At 36.8% G+C, this 23,164-nt stretch overlaps 2 protein-coding genes across 2 annotated transcripts in view; one reads left to right on the forward strand and one right to left on the reverse strand.

The window, feature by feature from the left end:
- The window catches only part of smap2 (small ArfGAP2), a 34,823-nt gene extending 22,718 nt beyond the window's left edge, over positions 1–12,105 (reverse strand). The window contains exon 1 of the mRNA XM_056479991.1: positions 11,584–12,105. Within this exon, the coding sequence (XP_056335966.1) occupies positions 11,584–11,686 (103 nt within the window). The 5' untranslated portion in view covers positions 11,687–12,105. The remainder of the gene's footprint in view (positions 1–11,583) is intronic.
- Positions 12,106–16,356: 4,251 nt separating this feature from the next.
- Positions 16,357–23,164, forward strand: part of col9a2 (procollagen, type IX, alpha 2) — a 38,027-nt gene continuing 31,219 nt past the window's right edge. Inside the window, exons 1-3 of the mRNA XM_056479384.1 lie at positions 16,357–16,705; positions 18,945–19,019; positions 21,294–21,329. Of these exons, the coding sequence (XP_056335359.1) occupies positions 16,634–16,705; positions 18,945–19,019; positions 21,294–21,329 (183 nt within the window). The 5' untranslated portion in view covers positions 16,357–16,633. The remainder of the gene's footprint in view (positions 16,706–18,944; positions 19,020–21,293; positions 21,330–23,164) is intronic.

Below are 23,164 nucleotides of genomic sequence, written 5' to 3' on the forward strand. Positions count from 1 at the left end.
TTGGAGGACGATAACCGATATATTAGCCGATATATATAAATATTTCAAAATGTTATACAACTGAACAACTGATTTTATTTTAAAATCTTCGTAAAAGTTTGAACTGATCTTATGAACTGATTAGCCTACTCAAAGTACATTAAGCAAAAAAAAAAAAAGATTCAAAACCGCAAGGTGATTATATAAACAGGCTGTAAAATTACATAATCTATCGACTTAAAGATATTGGCCTAAATTTGATATTGAACCGATAACGATAACATTAAAAATAGCATTTGTCGGGCGATATTGATTTGGCCGCCGATATATTGTGCAACCCTAATATTAACAGTGATTTAGCTTGAATATCCTTGTGCATGACTTTAATAGCTACTATGAGAACAATTGAAAATTTACCTTAGATTCAGATTTTTTTTTTATTTATATCACTTTAAAACTCATAAATATACATTATATTACCTGCATTTGACTTGATGAGCATGAAATCAATAAAATGCAACTAAGAAATAGCAAATCCTTAAAAATAAATGTTAAGTGAAAAATATCTGGTACAGCAAAAAAACTTTTTAATAAATAGAAACAAAAATTTAAGGCGACAAATATAAATGCCTGATATTCCATGACTTGGACAAAGAAAATACCAAAATTCCCTGACTTTTATATGTCTGGAATACCGTTTAAAATTCCATGATATTCCAGAAATGCCATGAAAACCCTGATTGTGATACACGAAAGCAGCTAAATAACGTAAATATCACTTTTATCCAACAATCCAGGGCTGCAACATAAACACACAGGCTTCTCCTCAGTGGGAGACTGAGAGGGTCTATAAGGGGGCAGTCATCATGTCCTCCAGCATCCCATCCTCAATCCACTCCAGCCTCCACGCTGGTCTCTCCATGACGACCGGCGCACAAGGGAATGCAAATGAGCCACATACCAAGGTGTTCTGGGAGAAAAGGTCGCACGTAAAAGCACTTCCATTTCGCTCAGCTGTTCAAACACAACCTATTCAACACTTTCAATCAAACTGTAACTAAAAAAAGAAAGAAAGGAACTTAAATGACCACACACAATGAGCAACAGCATGAATAAAGATAAGAGATGGCCATTTAATGGGAGAAAAAATGGCTCCTGCTGATCCAGTGGCTCAGTGAATGGATCATTAAAATATGGCATTGGTTGAACTCTATAGATTATTATAGCTCCATGTATTACATCAATGACTGCAGCTCAACTTAAAGCAAAACAGGAAACAGCCCAAACAGGAAGAACCAGCTAGTTTTTGTGGTGCAGTGTTGCTAAGGTGGCAAATAAAACCAAAAACTAAATCTAATGTACTGAAATGGTCATAAAATTGTGGTTTCCTATGAGAACAGCACAATATTTGGGATTATTTTGGCCTGTTTCCACTGAGTGGTATGGTACAGTACGGGTCAGTCCGGTATGCTTTTATGGCCGTTTCCATTGTCAAAAGGTACCAAATTGCGAACAGTACCGTACCAGTTTTTGGATACCCTTTAAAGGGTACCTAGCACAACAAAAGGGTACAAAAAGGTGGAGTTAGATGTGCAGCTGAATGCTATTGGTTTATAGCCAGCAGCTAGCTCTCTGCACTCTTACATTAGTGCCCACTGAAGTTAAACAGGGCTGCGCCTGGTCAGTACCTGGATGGGAGACCACATGGAAAAGCTAGGTTGCTGCCGGAAGTGGAGTTAGTGAGACCAGCAGGGGGCACTCAACCTGCGCTCTGTGGGGCTCCTAATGCCCCAGTATAGTGAAGGGGACTCTATACTTCTCAGTGAGCGCCATCTTTCAAATGAGATGTTAAACCGAGGTCCTGACTCTCTGTGGTCAGGAAAAATCCCAGGATGTCCTTTGAAAAAGAGTGGGGGTTTACCCCGGCCAAATTTGCCGACTGGCATCTGTCCATCATGCCTCCTAACCATCCCCATATCATAATTGGCTTCATTACTCTCCTCTCCACCAATCAGCTGGTGTGTGGTGTGCGGTCTAATGCAATATGGCTGCCGTTGTGACATCCAGGTGGATGCTACACACTGGTAGTGGATGAGGATTTTCCCCACGATGTGTAAAGCGATTTGAGGTCTAGAAAAGCGCTATTTAAAATGTAAGGAATTATTATTATTATTATTATTATTATTATTATTACTACTATTACAGAGAAAGTCACTAGCGCGTGCACAAGCCAGGAGTATGAAAACAAAGGAAGCGCCATTTTAAAATGCATGTCTTTGGACTGTGGGGGAACCGGAGCACCCTGAGGAAACCCATGCGAATGCTGGGAGAACATGCAAACTCCACACAGAAACGCCAACTGACCCAGCCGAGGCTCGAACCAGCAACCTTCTTGCTGTGAGGCAACAGCTCTACCTACTGCGCTGCCCTAAATAAATGAATTATCAAATAAAAAAAATTTAAAAACGGCTGTTCTTTTAAACCTATAGGTCTAAATTTTTAAGCAGCCCAATATTGTTTTCAATACTAATAAAGAATGTTTCTAAAGCACTATTCATTCATTCATTTTCCTTAGTCCTTTTATTTATCAGGGGTCACCACAGCGGAATGAACCACCATCTATTCCAGCATATGTTTTACGCAGTAGATGCCCTTCCAGCCACAACCCAGCACTGGGAAACACCCATACGCTCTCGTATTTACACTCAACTCAACTCTCAACTCAATTTATTTCTATAGCACTTTCAACAAACCACAATGGGTACAAAAGTGCTGTACATAAAACACAAAACGCATGCAAATATACACAAAAACCAAAATACATAAACTCACATGATTAAAAGCTAAAGAAAATAAGTGTGTTTTCAATGACCTCTGAAAAGACTCAAAAGTTGGAGCTGTTCTTAAGGAGAGTGGAAGATCGTTCCAGAGTCTTGGAGCTGCTACTGAGAAAGCTCTATTGCCTCGACATTTTAAGCATGATCGTGGAACTTGCAGATAGAAACGATCCTTAGAGCGAAGAGATCTCACAGGTTGATGTATAATAATTAGTTCAGAAATATACTCAGGGGGCCAGGCCATGGAGGGATTTAAAAACATACAACAGAACTTTGTACTGAATTCTAAACTGGATTGACAGCCAGTGTAGAGAAACCAGTACAGGTGTAATGTGTTCTCGTTTTTTCCCAAGGAAACCCACATCAACACAAGGAGACGATGCAAACTCCACACAGACCCAGCTGGGACTCGAACCAGTGACCTTCTTGCCGTGAGGTGACAGTGCTAACCACTAAGCCACCATGAGGTCTTTCTTAAGCACCAAATGCAGAAAATTCTATGTACTTTTAATAAAACTCTGTGCTATTTATGCCAGGCTAGGCACATTTGCAGGTTGCCAGTACATTTACTGGAAGGCCAGTACCAATTTTAACCTGTCAATCACACAACACTCTTTAACAATAAAAGTGCTACCATTTTGTGCACAAACATCCAGAAAGCAAATAATCCTACGTGCTACTTAAAGCTGTGTTATAGCCTGTAAAGAGAAATTCTCTTTAGCGCAATTTGCTAATTAGATCTTTAAGCCTATTCAGATGTGTGAAGATATAGTATCACTACAGCAGAGTGCTACAAGCAGCAGTAATAAGTTCACATGAATACTGTAATCTTTTTAATGACTAACTTACACACATCAGAGTTAAAAGGCAGTTGACCATAAAACACAATTTCACTCACAGCTTGCCCTTTTTTTTCTACATGAGAACAAAGTCCACTTGCGTACACGTGGAAATAGCTTATCACATGATTAACCAAACCTGTTAACCTTGCTTGACCACTACAAGCTGTTTACCACATTATTCTGTGAAAACACCTCGGCTGAGTTTGTAAATGAACTAATGAAGCACAAGCTCTAAATGTCACACTTGATTGTTCCCTTTTTCCAAATAGGAAATCCTGTGGTTGTACTACCGCACAACTTCTTCCCTTCTAAAACAGAGCTGCATGAGGACTCTGAGTGTACTTTTACACAACACTGTTTTTTTTTTTCAACTAAAATATTTGTAAGCATTTTGGCCATTTAGCTATACTGAAAAAAATATGTGATATGTTAAATTGTTGATGAGATAACGATATAATATTGAAAAATGCCATTTTATTAGCTAGACGTTTTAAAATAATTAATATAATGACATTAAAATAAACATTATTCAGATGTAATTCATTCATTTTCCTTCCCTTAGTCTCTGATTTATCAGAGGTTGCCACAGTGGAATGAACCACCAACTATTCCAGCATATGTTTCCCAGTAGTGGAAAACAGCCATACACTCTTAATATCCCACACACACTCATACACTACGACCTATTTAGTTTATCCAGTTCACTTTATAGTGCATGTCTTTGGACTGTGGGGGAAACCAGAGCACCAGAGGATACCCACATCAACACAGGGAGAACATGCAAACTCTATAGAAATTCCAACTGGCCCAGCTGGGACTCAAACCAGCAACCTTCTTGCTGTAAAGCGACAGTGCCAACCACTGAACCCCGTGCCGCCCTTAATTCTAATTCAGACTAAAAAAGTTAGTCCTAGTCTTTAAAACACTATAAATGAGTGAAAACCTCAGCAGATATTCTGACTCTGATTGGCTGTTGTCGTTATAAGGAATTATTCTCAGCTTTGGGTTCACCTACTGTATGGACCACTCCAGCCAATAGCAGAACAGCAAATAATAGGGAGGTGGGGGTTAAGGCCCCATCTAATTCATTGTTTATCTAAATTTGACCAATTCGTAAAATAATAGTATATTATACTGTATAAGAGTAATTTATCACAAGTGCCAGTGATACATATATTGCATATACTATTATCGCGATAATGATAATTCGATATAATTTAACCACAAAACTATATTGTGCGGTCTGAAAACTCTTGGATCAAAGTGCAAGTTTCTGAAAACAAGAATTAAATATTTGGAACAAATTTGTGAAAATGGTTATGCAATGAACATGCATGTTCAGCATTTAGTCTATAGGCATGTGAAATTACTTGGAAACCAAATCAACAACAGAGGAATACATGATTGCATGTGTATAAAATGCCATCGCCAACTACTGGCCTGACAAGGATAGAACAGTGTTTTTGGTTGTTTTTTCCAAATACATGTAAACGGGGATCATTTTGGCAACACTGTCATCTTTGAAACATTTTAATAACGCAAAGAAAAGACTGTTTTAAAGTACATCCTTATCCCTTAAATGTACCCCGATAATTATTTTTTTAATAGAACACACATATTTTGAACAGACAGCCTATAGTCCCTTTATTTATCAAGGGTTGCCACAGCAGAATGAACCACCAACTTATACAGCATATGTTTTACACAGCAGATGCCCTTCCAGCTACAAGCCAGCACTGGGAAACATCCATATTCATTCATTCATTCATTCATTCATTTTTATTTTATTTTCAGCTTAGTCCCTTTAATAATCCGGGGTCGCCACAGCGGAATGAACCACCAACTTATCCTGCACGTTTTTTTACGCAGCGGATGCCCTTCCAGCTGCAATCCATCTCTGGGAAACTTCCACACACACTCATTCACACCCATACACTACGAACAATTTAGCCAACCCAATTCACCTGTATGTAACATGTGTATGTAATTCACTCATGTCTTTGGACTGTGGAGGAAACCGGAGCACCCGGAGGAAACCCACGCAAACACAGGGAGAACATGCAAACTCCACACAGAAACACCAACTGACCCAGCCAAGGCTCGAACCAGCGACCTTCTTGCTGTGAGGCGACAGCACTACCTACTGCACCACTGCGTCGCCGAAATATCCATATACTTTTGCCACTTTAGCTTTTTCAATTCACCTATAAAAAGTGCATGTCTTTGAACTGTGTGGGAAACCGAAGTAACCGGAGGAAACCCACATGAACATGGGGAGAACATGTAAACTCCACCAACCACTAAGTCACCGTGCTGCCCACAGACAGCCCAAAAAAATAATAATTTAGCCAACTTAAGATTCTGCCAAATTTGTTGCAGTCTAGCCTATATGATATATTTTATTAATCTAAACTAATTCATATTTAAAAAGGTCTAATAAATGATTCAATGACTCATTCAATGACTTCAGTAAATGCATTACTGTATGAATCTGTTTTGGAACAAACCTTTTAAAAGAATGATTCAATGGCTGAAATATCAATACTCTGTGGATGAAAAAATAAATAACTCAACTACTTTCTCATAACAACTGCTTTCTCAGGAGCAGCAGCAGCGCAAATGCAGACCTAAATGTCCTTTGTGTTTTTACTTCCCAAAAGGTTACCTGACACTTTCTTTATGAGTACAATCGTTTAAGAATTCACGTGAGATAGTTTAATGAACAAAACAACATTTAAATAGATTTCTGTATTAGAGAGAGTTTTAAAAAGAGAACTAACAACTGTTATGCAAGCAACAAAACCAAATGACACATTTAAAGCATGTAGTGAAACATTAAAATAGGACTGAATGGTAGAATGGTTGAGAGAAGACATTAGAAGTTTTGGATGTCCTCAAGCTCAGTACAGGACAATTTAAGATGGGGAGGGCTGGGAGCAGATTACATCTGACCAATAGCAGCCAGTCGGGCTCTCAGAATAAGTAGAAGAGCTGAACCGTGTCCCTTATGGGCTGGAGGTCAAACAGGGAAGTCAGCCAACATAAAGTGTCAGACAAGCAGATTCACAGAAGCAACACGGTTTGGCCAGTGTAACTACATGTGATTTGAGCAATGTTGTGTAACACAAGTTCATGTGAAACTTTTAAAAACAATCTTCAGGGCGAGCTCAAACCGAAAGCAGAATGTTATATGCACTCTAATGCATAGCTAGATCAATACAGTGGTTATTTAAGAAATAAACATAGATCAACTCTCTAAAATATCTTACGATACAAAAATAAGTTGTGCTGACGCAAATAATAGTTGCAAAAACTGTGATTCAGCGGTATTGAGCACTGCCTTACGCTAGCTTTTCACTTGTTCTTGACAAAAGAACCTGTCATAATGGGAGGATAAATGATAGATCTGCTTTGTTGTTGTGTGTGGAAAAAACAACAGGAAGCTCTCTGTTGTTGTCTTAGTAGAATTATAGACACAAAAGGTTTAATAAAGGTCTTTTTTTTTTTGTAAAGTGACATGCTGTTTATGCACCTGCAACACACCTGCACTAATATTAGGCGTGTATGAGGATAGCACACCACCCAAATCAAATGATGAAGAAAAGTCTGATGCATTCTTCACTAATACCTTAATGATTTTTAGCTGAACTGTGATTCTTGGTTATTCATAAACGCCAAGCCAATTGCTACCGGCACTTTGTGATTCAAGAAACACTTATTGACAAAACTGTTACCCATATCAAATTAAAACGGTGCTTGTGCTAAATGAAAACGAAATAAAAGTTGTAAAACATTTCCAATGTCACATTGTGGCTATGCATATGTCACTGTGTGTGATTGGACACTCTGGACTACAAACTATTCAGACTGAGTGTAGATAATGTAATGAAGCTGTAAATTAAATTTATTTACTTGTGAAGACTGGACTTTTTTTTTCTTCATGAAGCTACGATCACACCAGCCTGATCTCACGAGAAAACGTAAGTATTTTACGTTTTGCCAGTTTAGAGGCTAATTCGTACAAGTTCAGTCGTACGAAATTGTACGATTTTAAAAAGGAGGCGTGTAATTTGTACGAATTAGTCACTAAATCAAAAAGTTACGAATTGCCGTGAGATTGTGTTGGTCACACCGGACTTTGTGTGTGCGAAATTCTGTCGTGCGGCGCTGCGAAAAGGGGCGGGATTAAACAAGGTTATTAGACATTAAAAAAAGCTAGCGGTTGCTCCATGTTTTACATTTCTGCCCAGAGAGGTTGTGTTTTGATCCTCGATTGGTCTCATGCAGTCAAGTGATGCGATTTAGCAGGTTAGAGTTCACCAAGCTTGAACTTTGGACCGCAGCAACCTGTGAAACTTGATGCATGACCCCGCGTTTCCGGTCTGACGCATTCGCGTGCGTATGAATGGAAGTCTATGGGAAGAAAAGTCAAGTGTGACCGCAGCTTAACACTTCATAGTGTATTGCCAAAAGCCACAAGTATTAAATATGTTTTACTGTTCCTGGTTATGTGTTTTGACTCTCAAAATGCCAGTAGCCATTACCAAAAAAGATAAACATGTACTGCCATGACTTCATTTAGAACCCAAGGGTGAATTTAACCACTAAGTAAGGTAAGCGGCCGCTTGAGGCCCCAGGAAATCTGAGGGCCCCCAAATAAATAGCTAGAAGTATAAATTACACCTATAAGTTATATATAACATCATTTTCTATCAGGGTTGGGTGATATGGCAAAAATGTAATCTTGATAATTATTTTCCATATTGAATGGTAACGATATGTATTTCGATATAAGTTGTTAATGTTTTGAGATTTAAAAGAGCAACCCAACAATGACTGAAGCCACACAAATTAGAGGGTCTATTAAATGGTATACCATTTTCAGTCGATAAATTTTCAGTGGCTGAAACTTCGGTACATCTCTAAAATCAACAAACTTTTAGATTCCCATTGTTGCACATTTCTGCTGTGTGATTAGCTCTTAGATCAATATAGAGTAAAAAAGTCCAGAGCTTATCATTGTTATTGACATCAATTTTATCGCGATTGGATATGATATCATTTATCGGTCCAGTGCTATTTTCTATCATATTTTGTATGATAAAGGTCTAAATAAATTAAACTTTAATGTTTATTACATCTGCGCAAATGTGTCTCCAATCATGGAGCAGCCCAGCAGTCGAATCAGGTAAAGATTTCGTTTTAAAAGCGAAATAGTTTATATATCATTTTTAGTTGTGAATTTATTTTAAGAAAACAATAATTTAAAAAGTTTTACGAGATGCTTTACATGTTATTATTTTGGCATCAAGACAAAATGTAGAAAAGGAGATTGAGTGATATAAGAAAAATATATAGTACAAAAACAAATTAAAGAATAAAAGTGCATTTTAGAACTTTTGGGCCCCATGGCTATTCCGCACACTAAATCCACCCTGTTAGAACCTACAATTTGTATTCACATTCACTCAGAGTCGGCCCTCCTTATAACCGAACTAAGCGGCTGCTTAGGGCCCCGCCGCCACTGGGGGGCTCCCACAACCCGCTAGTGGTGAGAGTCATTTCCTTGCTGAAATCGTTTTTATTTGCATTGTACAAATTATCTTCATTGACAGTCCTTTAGTACTTAACTATTTATACATTTTCATTGGAAAGAAAAAAAGCCATATTTTATTAAAGTTGAAATAGTTTTCTTATAAAGATCATGTGATTTCTGAGTTTTTAATGAGTTCAGAATGTATATTTTTATTACTAAGCAATGCATTTTCACTTCTGGCTAATTATTGTTCAGTGCCATTTTATTGCAGGGTTTTTGTTTTAGGAATTTATATTTCAAAAAAAAAAAAAACACCCAACTTAGAATATTTTATAGAATATTCAATCTGTTTGCTAAATTAATAAAATACATTTTAAACACTCCAGAAGGACGCAGTGGGAATCACTGGTCCCTTTATTGAATGTTTAGTCCTTCATTTTTGAAGCTGCTAGTTGAACAGTGCTGTTTTAAAATGTCCAAATCCTTTAGACAGTTATTAAGTAGAAGAAATCAGACATTACTTTTCTGTTTTATTGATTGTATTTAATAAGCAATAAAATCATTGTGGGCTGGTTTGCAATGGCAATACTCCACTATTTAGAGCAAGGTAGAGCCCCAAAATTATTTTGCTTAGGGCCCCAAATGTACAGGCCCAGCCCTGCATTCAATTAAAATCCACTCACTCACTGTAACAATAAAAAAAGCGTAGTACAACTAATCTTTAATGTTTACTGCTGTACATTTTGTATTATTTGTCCTTATGGCATAAGGTCATTTTTTAAAGAAACTATTTTGGTTTAATGAACTACAGTAAGTTCACTATAGATTTCCGTTTCTTTAAAAATATATATTAGGGAGTATAAGTAGAGCTTAGAAAATCACTGACAGCAATGGTAGGCCTGTAGCCAGGCCCGTGTTTGCAAGCCCATCCCTCACTGATAAAGGTCCAGAATCTGTGCCATACATGAGCTCATTTGTCCTGTTTTGACTGCTATGCCATCATAAACAGTAAACATAACCCTTCAAAGAGGCTTTAAGACCATGCAGAATCCTGGTGGGACTTCAGTTAATCAGTTTTGGTCAATGCAAACAATTATTTTTTTATAAGTCCAACATCCAGCTGTGCAAGAATACATCTGACATAAGCAAAGTCATATTTCATTACTGTATTGTTTTTAAACAGAGGAAACATTTGACAAGTAACTTTTATTCTAAATCTTGGACCTTATTCTTGAAAGAAAACATGACCAATAAAAAAATGTGAAGCACTTTTACCAGAGAAGCAAGAAAAAATTGTGAAGTTATTGTTTTAATTCAAATGGCCAAATTCTGACTGAGGAAAGTTGAATGTGCTGGTCAGTCTGTAATTTGCCTAATAAATTACAATAGGCTATTTTTTCTAATGATATATGATGTAATAAATTTGTATTTAGCTTGGCTTTTTAATATTATTTTAATAATCCTTTCTACTGCTTCATTTTTAAACGTATTCAGTCGTTTCTTTTGGCTTATTTTATGTTTTTTTATTTTATTTGTCTAATGTACAGCACTTTGGTCAGGCTTGTGGCTATTTTCAAATGTGCTTTATAAATAAACTTGAACTTGCATTTTAAAAATGAACATTTGTCATATTTCTTTATTCTAAATATATAGGAAATGTTTTGGCACATCAAAAAGTGTGGTTATGATGACCATCTGACAAGCTAATCCAGTTAAAATTTGTGTTTAAAATGTGTTGAGGTAAAGTTGGTCTTATATTCACACATTCAGACTTTCTCCTTAATGTCATTTCAGAAAAATAGGATTTGCAAATTCTAAATAGTGGAATCAAATTAGCATCCAATGACTTTCATAACATAGAATCAAAGTCAAACAAACAGGGCTTATATTGTTTTGCAGTCATACTTAAATGAGATTTCAGATTGAATATTCAAAGAACCATAGTGAACAATATAGGGAGCATGTCAAAAGTTGTCACTGATCAAAAGTGCGAATGTAAAACCAACTTTACCTCAATTTAAAATGTCACCTAATCTCATAATTAATTAGAAAATGAGGCGAATAACTGCAAAAGGTCTACTTTTTGAGAAAAAAAGAACCATCCCTTTCGTCAGCCTGTCTACGGGCCTGAATGTCTATAAGATAAAATCATTAAGATTATTTTGAGGAAGCACAGCAACTGATTCGTCGATAAAGATTCGATTCAAACGAACGATTCGTTCACGAATCGAATATGAACACACACACACACAATATGATGTAAAATACACAGGGCCTAACCGACACACAGAACATAACTGCACAATAAACTCTATTTATAACTGAAGAAACAGAAAACTGAAGTAAGAATTGCATAATGCAGAAATCTCTTGTGAAATATGAATCTTACCTTTGGCGTAACAATCCGCGCAAAACTTGTTTTCCTCTGACGTGAGAAGGGATGTGAGAACCGCCTGATAGCGGTCAATGTCTTTGACTGACTTGCCAGTCATCTTCAGAAATCGCTGATCGACCTGCTCGGTAACAAATAGTCCAAAGCCGTGGAGGAGATGATGAGATGTTTGTCCGTTATTGAGATACACCGGGAAGCGAATCGCTGTCTGTCACAACCGGCTGCTGCGGATGGAGAGAGAAAACGCTACACTACCGCTGGCTTCCGCTAATCTTACCAGGAAGAGGAAAAAAGCATTGAACCACTGTTCACATGAAAACACCATATTCCCCGGTGCACATTCGCTGGTTCTTGACAGCCAACTTTCCTCCCGCAGAATCACACACACATCGAGCTCAATCTCTACACTTGAGTGTTTACTCTTATCAGCTGCGCTTGCTCACCGCACGGCCTCTGTCGTGTACAGATATGTGCTGTTTAAAATACTGAGCATATAAAAGATCACACAACTAAATCTACCATCAGATGGACAATTGCGGTCGTGATGTTCGCGCTCCAGTGATGTGAATTACTGCCCCTTTGTGTTTTTTCTAGAATGTGGGAAATTGCGCCCTCGCGCGGGGAGAAACGACACTGCGCACATTCGCTCGTGTTTCTTGTTGATACACAGGGATAATGTCTCAAGGACAGCATCATATATTTTGTTGTTGTTTATTTCACTGAAATGAAATAAATCATTTGCATTGCTTGAAACACCTTGAACAGTTTTTGAATGGGCTATATGCACACGGACTTTTAATTTTCAGCCAGGCAGCCCAAGGGCTTCCGGTGAACTGTCTTTCTATTACAAAATTGTCATGTTTAAGATCTGATTTCTTTAAAAATCAGTGATCTTCACTGCCTGTTAGATATACGATATGAAATGGGTTTCAGATCAGACAAGAAGCACTGCATTAAATTCCATTTCGCTGTGCCATGCCTTTAAAATATGACAGTTTATTTTACCCCAGTATTTTCAATGGAATTTTTGCGCTAGCCTGTTGCTACTGACAGCGCTAGCGTTTACACGGTCTTTCATCTTGTTTTACGCTTGAACAACTAAATGAATGCTTAACTCTATGTAACTAATTGTATAATTACATTACATCATCGATGCTGTAAAAACAACCTTGTGAAATTGAAAATAGTCACATTAAGCTTTCACCGGAAGTTTATCGTTGGCTTTAAAACTCTAGCTGTACATAGAGCCCATTTCATCTTTAGTTGTGACCACTTAAACCACACTGATACAGACAAAATTTACTCATTCACTTTCTTTTCGGGTTAGTTTCTTTATTAATCAGGGGTTGCCACAGTGGAATGATCCGCCAACTTATCCAGTATATGTTTTACGCAGCGAATGCCCTTCCAGCTCCAACCCATCAATGGGAAACACCCATACACTCTCATTCACACTCATACACTACGGACAATTTAGCTTATCCAATTCACCTATAGCGCATGTCTTTGGACTGTGGGGGAAACCGGAGCTCCCGGAGGAATCCCATGCAAACACGGGGAGAACATGCAAACTCCTTACAGAAATGCCCACTGGCCCAGCCAAGCCTAGACCTTTTTGCTGTGTGACAACATCGCTACCCACTGCACCACCGTACCACTGGATATAGACAACAGTCAGTCAGAAAATGTTAACGAACAGGGTGAAACATGTTTTCAGTATTTTAAAAAGGTTAATAAGAGATGTTTAAAATGTATTTATGTAATAATTTTATGCCAAAACAACAAAATTGTTCAAATAAATTGAACAGCCTTTTAAATAGGATACTGTTTCATTCATTCACATGTAACCCCGCCGGTCCTACACCACCCAACCTGCTCCAAGCTGGGACCGAACCAGCAACCTTCCGCATGGGAGTCGATTGCTCTAACAAGGAGGCAAAAGACCATGGCCTCTAGCCTCTGTCGCAAAAGCACCTTTACGCCACATTCACATGGGGCGTCAGCTTCAACGCTTCCCATTCACTTTGAATGGGTGGCATCAGGCATTGCCGAACTGCATTGTGGATCCGTCGGTGCCGCTTCAGATGCGTTACTCGCTGCAGTAGGTGGGACTTGTTCAACTTTTCAAGTGTCGACGGAAACGTCAGCCAATCAGATCGCCGTATGCAAATACCCCAGCTCAGACAGTGGCCTATTGCTGACTAATTTCATTGGCTGACGCTGCTATGATGAACGCGTCAGTCCAAACTTCAGACACGCCCTCTGTCAAGCAATGACGCTGAAGCCCCGTGTGAATGGGGCTTTAGAGGTCAGAGGAGTGAGCTTTACCTCCACAGTACTTACTAGCTGGCTTTCGTTACACTAACCCCCCTAAACCTCACTCCCATCCAGGTCACGGCACCAATGTAGCCCAATGTAGGCGACTTTCGGCATGGGAGTCGAATGCTCTAACAAGGAGGCTAAAAACCATGGCCTTTAGCATCTGTCGCTAGAGCACCTTTAGAGGACAGAGAAGTGAGGTTTACCTGCACAGCACTTAGCTGGCCTTTGTTACACACAGACTTTTGATTAAAAAAATCTGGGAATCTGGGTTTTTTCATGGTTTATGGAGCATAACCTATGCCTCAGATGATTTCACATTTAAAATATGCATGCATTAGGCCATTATCATGACAAAATAAGTTACAAAGGCAATCATTATCTAGCTGCCTTGTTTGACCCCCACAATTTTTGGGTAACAAATTATTCTCAGTGTTTTCCAGTAAATGCAACTTCTTATGCTAGAAAAGCCCAATCACTCAGACAGCATGTGAATGCAGTATCATTAAAAAGATAGTGGAAATTTGGATAGTGGAGTATTAGTAGACTGTCTGCTTAATATCTGCTGATACTGCTCCTTCAATAGACATTTAACTGACTATAAGACACTTTGCAAGTACATGTCAACTTACACCAACCCTAACCCCAACCTAACAGTCTACTTATAATCTAATGAGAATTAGTTGGCATGTAGATACAATGTAACTTAAATTCAACAAACGGACCATCAAAATAAAGTGTGACCTAGGTCCTTTCCTCTGTTAAACACAAGAGAATATAATTTGAAAAATGCTATTGACTTTTTTAGTATTTCTTTTCCTACTATGGAAGTCAATGGTTACATGTTTTCAGATTTCATCAGATTATCGTCATTTGTGTTCAACAGAATAAATAAATTCATTTCAAGAGTTCACACTTAGCTGATGATTAATTATAAGCTTGTTTGGCATGCTGTCCCGGGAGAGAGCCCTGAGCTCATAAGATGCTCGAGCCCGGGGCTCCCTCCCGTTGCAAGGCGAAAAGGGAGTTTGAGCTCAGGTAGATCTCGAGAACTCCCCCGCTGTAATAACCAATGAACAGCCAGTGATTGCTCTTGAGAGATAACCATTTACTAGGAGCATGTCTATAGTGCCGGTTTGGATTAGTCAATTAACTTATGTTGCATGTTTTTTGGACGGTGGGAGGAAACCGGGAAACCCAGGGGAAACCCACGTGAGCACGGGGAGAAAATGCAAACTCCGCACAGAAATGTCTGCTGGTTTGGTAAAGCCTGGAAGCAGAGACATTCTTGCTGTGAGGCAACAGTGCTAAGCACTGGGCCACCGTGTCACCCATCTAGGAAGAAGGAGGAGTAGGGGTGGATGGGGGGATTCTTCAAAACGAAGATAGCGGTGGTACATAACCCAGGGTATTTGTAGTAGCTTAGGAGTCGTCTGATTGGTGCATTGAGAATTGGATAATGCGAATCCAGCCGCTAGCAATCATAAGCATGTGATCCTCTTGAATTTTGTTTATAACTAAACTTCACAAAGAGTTGGAACTACGTGAGGGTGAGAAAATGGTGACTTTTGGGTGAAACTATCCCTTTAATCTCAGAGTTTAAAACAAAATTGAGGACACTTTATGGTATTTTATTAGATTTTTAAAGTTTTAGTTAAGGGCAAAGCGGTGGCACAGTGGGTAGCGCTCTCGCCTCATAGCCAGAAGGTCCCTGGTTCAAGCCTTGGCTGAGTCAGTTGGCTTTTCTTTGTGGAGTTTGAATGTTTACATTTACATTTAGTCATTTAGCAGACGCTTTTATCCAAAGCGACTTACAAATGAGGACAAGGAAGCAATTTACACAACTATAAGAGCAACAGTGAATAAGTGCTATAGGCAAGTTTTAGGTGTGTAAAGTGTAAGAAGCAAAGCATTAGTAATGTAATGTTCTCTCCACCTTTGTGTGGGTTTCCTCCGGGTGCTCCGGTTTGCCCCACAAGTCCAAAGACATGCTGTACAGGTGAATTGGGTACGCTAAATTGGCGTATTGGTATGAGTGTGAATGCAAGAGTGTATGGGTGTTTCCCAGGGATGGGTTGCAGCTGGAAGGGCATCCGCTGTGTAAAACACATGCTGGATAAGTTGGTGGTTCATTCTGCTGGGGCGACCACTGATTAATAAAGGGACTAAGCCAAAATGAATGAATGAATGAATGACGTTTTAGTTAAACATACCAAGCAGTTAAAAATGTTCAAACCTCGTATAATGCAGACATGAGGATCTGTTTTCTTAGCCTCAAAAACACACATTCTTGTGTCCAGAATCTCCTCAAGCTGTACGCTAAATCAACAGTGTACTTATACAAAAACCTCCTCAGGTATTCAGTAAAGGGGGGAGTGTGAGAAACACACAGACACAGCTGCGTCCAGTCAGCTTTCTGTGAGCTCCGCTGGACAAACCGAATCTCCGCCTCCATCCCTGCCAATGGTTCCTGGGGTCCGTCCGGTCTCAGTCTGAGGGTCTCTCTGAGCTCTCAGGGGCAGGCTGTAGGGCTGGGTTACACCTCTCTCAATCCTCCCCTCAAGTCTCTGCCACTGTGTTTTTTCTTCGGTGTCCTGGGCACAGCTCACACGCTCATACATACACACCTCTCCTTTTTCCCTGGATCCACCATCCTGGGCTGAGAAGCCAGGAGAGAGGGTGGCAAGGTTTGGAGGAACCGTTGGATTTTGGATAGTGAATCTTCACCATGGCTGAGTTCTTCATCGTCTTCAGGAGCTTGGTTCTGCTGCAGGTCCTCTGCTTGGCCTTATCGCAAGTGGTGAGTTTGGCTTTAGTTTGACTACATTTCTATCAATGCTGGATGATCTAGGAGGAAAACATAAGCTCAAAAAAGAACGTCTGATGTTTGCTCTAACTACTTAAAAAAATTAATAAGCTGAAACAACACAATTCTTGAGTTTTTTGGGAAAAACTTAATTGTTTAATGTTCAATTTATTTAAATTAGTCAAAACTAAGTTAACTTAATTCCTTCATGATGTCCCAACACATATTGATTGTTTGGGACCCAGTGTACGCTGTAAAAAATGCAGGGTTCCACACAATTCAGTCATGTTATCCCAACACAAATCAATTAAGTTAACTTAAATTTAAGTGGGCTGAACATAAAATAATTAAGTTTTCCTCCAAAAATTTCAAGATTTGTGTTGTTTACGAGTCATTTTAAACAAGTAGTTTGAACAAGCACTGTAGAAAATGCTGGGTTCCACACAAAACCTTCATGTTGTCCCAACACAAATTGATTAAGTTAACTTAGTTTTTTACAAATTTAAGTTGGTTGAACATAAAACAATTAAGTTATCCCAAAAACGTAGGAATTCAACTCTTTTTAAATAAGTAGTTGTGAAGTAAGTGAACATGAAAAAAGTACTTTTCTTGAGTGTAACTTTTTTTGTGTACTTGTTTGATGGATTGTGATGTGATTTACTGTGTATGCAACTAGGCTGTCAGTCAAACCTCCAACAGATCATTTAAACACTTAGTTGACCAACTTTTGAAGATTTGCAACTTTTTGGGACTTCTCAAATGCAGTGGATTATACTGCTTTCTATTCTATTTTCTATGTTATTAACAGAAGACTACAGTCAATATTATCTTTTGACTCTCAATGCTTAAACAGTTTGGTTCAGTAACTGAAACGAATAAACAGAGAGCTGTTGAATAAAATATGAAGCCCAAATTGAATATCAGGCAGATAAACAGAGAGAGAGCGGAGTGACGGTGGAAAAGGAGAGACTACAAAGAGGCCATTGAAAACACCCTGCTATTCAATCAGACAGAACCTGAAGCTGCTGTCAGCCCAATAACACATACTTGTTACATTTAGCTGGACATCCAAAGCCCAGCGCTCGCTTGTAGCTCATATGCATAAAATGGATTGTGCAAATTGAAAGCGCACACATTATGGATTAAATTGCATAAAGTAATGCATTAAAATGGTTAATGTTTGATGCTGAATGGGGGAGGGTCTGAATAAACATTCCCATCCCCTTTTTTTCCCACCCCGGATACCTTGATTGCTTTGGCTTTTCATTTATTCTTTTTTTAGTAATAAAACTCTACAAAATAGAGTGTTTTGTATGTAATATGTATAATTTTGAGTAATAAATATGTAAACGTGCATGTGAAGAAAGGATGTCATTGGTAAAAACTGAAATAAGCAGCTCTAAATGTACTTTAAAATTGAAATAACAATGAATTAAATATAAATATACATATTTTACATGATAAATTAAAGAAAATTACTAAAGCAAAAATAAATACATAAAAAATGATATAATAAAATCAAATACTACAAGAAAATGTTGAAAATATGAATAAAACATCTGAATAAATATAGAAATAGAATACACAGTAAATAATTAGGAATTAGCAGTGTTTTTATACTAGAGAGATTGACCTGTTTCACTTTTTTCCTTTAATATTTTTTCAAAAAGGCATAAATGTAGCTTTTGCTTAGTTGTTGTAAACAAAATGTCACTTAATTGTTTAATGATATTGTTAAATGATATTATTTTGCTATATTTTTACTATTATTTGCTAATTTGATTGTCATACATTTAGCTATAGGTACATAGACAGTACTGAAAAGAAATAATAAATTAATAATAATAATTAAATTAAACCACCAAATTTATTTAATAAATTAAATAAAAGCACTGATAAAATTAAATAATAATAAAAATAAATTAAATAAAAGCATTGATAAAATTACATATTAATTAAATAAAAGCATCAATAAAATTAAATATTAATTAAATAAATTAAATAAAAGCAAATATAAAAGTTCAGACACAAAAATATCACTACATTTTCTACAGACTTTGTCTTTCCAACTTTAAAATAAAACACAAAATTCAGTGATGCAACATATCCAGATTTTTTTACATTTTCATTATATTTCACATGCTATTTTCTTGTATAGAACGCAATTTAGACTTAATGTGTGCCTCCTTCAATAATGACGACAATAAACCTTATTCTGTGTGTTTAATTTTAGACCGGTCCACCCGGAGCTCAAGGCCCAGCTGGTTCCCCTGGTCCGGCTGGAACTCCCGGAGCCGACGGCATTGATGTGAGTATTGAAGCTGAACTACAGGTCGAGCTCCTACAAAGACACTCATTGTGCACCTTGTTTCAGGAGCCCTGCGTTCATCTGAACTTCCAAAATCTTGCCAACAGAGGGCGCTTGAAATAAAAATAACCACACAAAAGGGTTCTGTTAGATGTTGCCCCTTTCCCATGTTGAGAGAGGGAGAGAGATGGTTATTTGATACAGTTGAGGCCTATGCTGGATTTAGTATAAAGACACTCAGCAGGATAAACAACGATTTATAACAGAAGCAGAATCCAAATGGATTTCTACACTGTAAAAAAAATCTTGCTGCCTATTTTTGTTGTTGAATCAAAGGAACTTTTATAGTAAGAATAAACAGCAAAGATCCATCCAAGGCACCCGAGAAATGAGGAAAAATGTTAAAAAGCCTTTACTGACATGGCAATTCCTTATCTTTTCTAGTCATCTCAACTTACATCAAGTGCAACTGACTAAAAAGTTGAAATCTGATTAATCATTATTATTAAAGTAAATTAAAAGCGTTTGTTTTCATGACTTTTTGTCATATAATTTGTTTACAGTGTATGAGATTCTACAAATATTTGAATATAATTATTATTTTGATATTCATTTGTAGTCATGAAAGTCAGTATATACTGTAGACAATTTAATAAAAATTGGACTTTTATACACAGAATTCTGACACTCTGAAACTAATAAAAATAAATGTTTTTTAGTTGAACTAAATGAACGTTTAGTCATCTAGTCACTAAAAATATAAAACGTTTTTTAGTTGAATTAAATGAACATTTAGTCATCTAGTCACTGACAATAAAAAACTAAAAAAAAAAGTTTTTAGTTAAAATAAATTAATTTTTTCTAGTCATCTGGTCACTAAAATAAAAATAAAAAATATTATTTTTTTAGTTGAATAAAATTAACTTTTCTAATCATCTAGTCACTAAAATAAAAAAATTTAATAAAAATAAAAGTTTTTAGTTGAATTAAATGAACTTTTTCTAGTCATCTAGTCAATAAAAATGAAAAAACTAATAAAAATAAATGTTTTAGTTGAATTAATTAACTTTCTAGTCATCTAGTCACTAACAATAAAAAATAAGAATTTTTTTAGCTGAATTAAATTAACTTTTCTAGTCATCTAGTCCCTAAAAATAAAAACTAATAAAAATAAAAGTTTTTTAGTTAAATCAAATTAAGTTTTTTGAAAGTCATCTCAACTTAAATCAGTCAGACTTACTAATAATATTACGTTAAACTTTGTATAGCTAATAAAATTTTGTTGTAACCTGAATAACTTATTAAATTAAGGTAAAGTAAAATTTTTTAAAAATCTTTTGTTGCCGTGACTGTGTAATTTTTCACAGTGTGATGTAGTGTTTTTTGTTGTTGACTTTCTAGTAGTCAGTAGAGGTTGCACATTATTTTGATGATTTTACATTCTGTTAAATACGTGTCAACTAACATTCATTCAAGTTTTAGTAGACTATAATTAAAGTAAGTTGACACACTTGCAGAGTTACTTCTAGTCAGTGTGTTTGTGTGTGTGTAGTTGCAAAGCTTCTAATAGTCAATAGTTACAAATCTTCTAATGGTCTAATAGTCTTGTTGAATCGCCGAATGCCTCCTCACTTGTAATTCTGCTAAATCAGTGGTTCCCAAAGTGGAGGTCATAGGACAATGAGGGGGGGTTGCTTGGTGATTTCCAAACATCAAATTCACTTTATTAAACTAGAATGACCATATTTTATCTATAACCTACAGAAGAAAAAAAAAATCAGTTAATAGTTAAAAACAACAACATGCAAATAAAAGCCATCAGACTTTCAATTTTCTTTGCGACCCCTGGAGTGATTACTTTATATTAAAGACACAGCACATTGATTTTTTGGCACTAGGTTAAACTTTCTGACACCTTTACGACACTCATGTACATTAAAAATAAATGCAGTCCACAACTGAACATGGAGAATGGTCTCTGAATGGCGTTCTTCAAAATGAAAGGATGAATAGACTTGGGCCTATTGGTATGTGTGAGCCGTTGTGTGCAAGGTTTATATATTTATAACCACCTCAGAAGATATTGGGGGTCGTGAGTCACTGGCATTGTTATTTTGGGGGTCGCGGGCTGAAAAGTTTGGGAATCCCTATAAATGTAATCAATAGTTTGTAAGAAAGAGCAAATTATTACTACAGATACAAATGATTAATCTCATATACACTTGTACTTTTTCTACCACTTATTTGTCTTTTATTTATTTATTTTTTTTACAGGGTGAAAAGGGCCCTCCTGGACCTCCAGGACCAATAGTAAGTAGCGATCAGAATTGGGCTTTATTTATTTATTTATTTTTATTTATCCAGTACTACCATTCTGAAATAATCCAAGAGCTAATTTTACTGCTCAAGAAACATACATCTTTCTTATTTTGGTACTCCCAATCTTGAAAACTATTTTCTGCTGTCTAATGTTTTTATGCAAAGCTTGGTACATTATTTCAATATTATTTGATGAATAGATTATTATTAAATCGATGTACCCTTGTTGATTAAAGAAACAAGAAATATACATCTTTTAAAAAACGATTACTGCTGCTGCTTGTTCAAAGTGTGATTTATTTATAAACTAATTTCGAAAGGTCACGTACTTATACTGTAATTGAACACGGCTGGTACCACATCAGCTCCGTATATTTCACCAATCAGATGGATACTGACACATTGCATGTTCTCCCTGTGTTCGCTTGTGTTGCCCCCGGGTTTCTTGGTTTCCACCCACCGCCCAAAGACATAGACCATAAGTAAATTGATATAGCAAAATAGCATCTTAGGACAACTCTTAGCCAGAGATATCTCAGCACGTTCACAAGCAGGGGAGTTCTTGAGACCTACTTAAGCTCAAACTCCCCTCTCAAGCCCCCAGCTCGAGGATATTCTGAGCTCAGGCTCTCTCTTCTGGGACAGCATGCCAAATACGCTTTATTATCAATCATCAGCTAAGTGTACTCTTGAACTACCTGTTGAAAATGAGCTGAAAACGACACAATTCTTGTAATGTCTTTGGCCAATTTGTTTATTTCATGTTCAGTGCACTTACATTTGTAAACCATTAAGTTCACTTAAGCATTTGTGTTGGGACTACATGAAGGAATTATGTTGGTCCAACTACCTAGTTAGCAGATTTGTAGTTCCAAGCATGATTTGCGTTGGATTGAATTAAAAGAGGGAAATGTTGACAATAAAAGTAATCTTAGGTGTTTAAGACTTGTTAGAGTTTAATCTTCACTTTAGTTTGAAGATTTAGAAGATTTTCATGTAATGCTTTGACTTTTGAGATTACCACCTGGCAGAAGCACCCATGCTTTGGGTGTTGGCAGCTTAATTTGCAAAACTGCAGTTTGTTGCTTTGCTCAGTGAGCAATAACTGTCCTAAAATGAGTTCTGAGATCAGTCTCAATCAACTGTATGTAACTCTTGTAAACGAGGAGACTTTAAAATGTACGACACATAGCAGACATACAGTTGAAGTCAGAATTATTAGCCCCCTTTGAATAAAAAAAAAACAAAAACAAATTCCCAAATGATGTTTAACTGAGCAAGGAAATTTTCACAGTATGTGTGATAATATTTTTTCTCCTGGAGAAAGTCTTATTTGTTTTGTTTCGGCTAGAATAAAATGAGTTTTTAATTTTTTATGAAAAATTATTAGCCCCTTTAAGCAATTTTTTTCTCCCGACTGTCTACAGAACAAACCATCGTTATACAATAACTTGCCTAATTACCCTAACCTGCCTAGTTAACCTAATTAACCTAGTTAAGCCTTTAAATGTCACTTTAAGCTGTATAGAAATGTCTTGAAAAACATCTGGTAAAATATTGTTTACTGTCATCATGGCAAAGATAAAATAAATCAGTTATTAGAAATGAGTTATTAAAACTATTATGTTTAGAAATGTGTTGAAAAAAAAAATCTGCTCTCTGTTAAACAGAAACTGGAGAAAAAAAATAAACAGGGGGGCTAATAATTCTGACTTAAACTGTACATGTTATCAGACATTTGAGTTTAAGTTAAATAAAAATACAAATGTATTTAAGCTTTTATTTGATAAAATCATGTTGAACTCAATTGCATTTAATTATGTAAA

Source organism: Danio aesculapii, chromosome 19, assembly GCF_903798145.1.
Source record: "Danio aesculapii chromosome 19, fDanAes4.1, whole genome shotgun sequence".
NCBI lineage: Eukaryota > Metazoa > Chordata > Actinopteri > Cypriniformes > Danionidae > Danio > Danio aesculapii.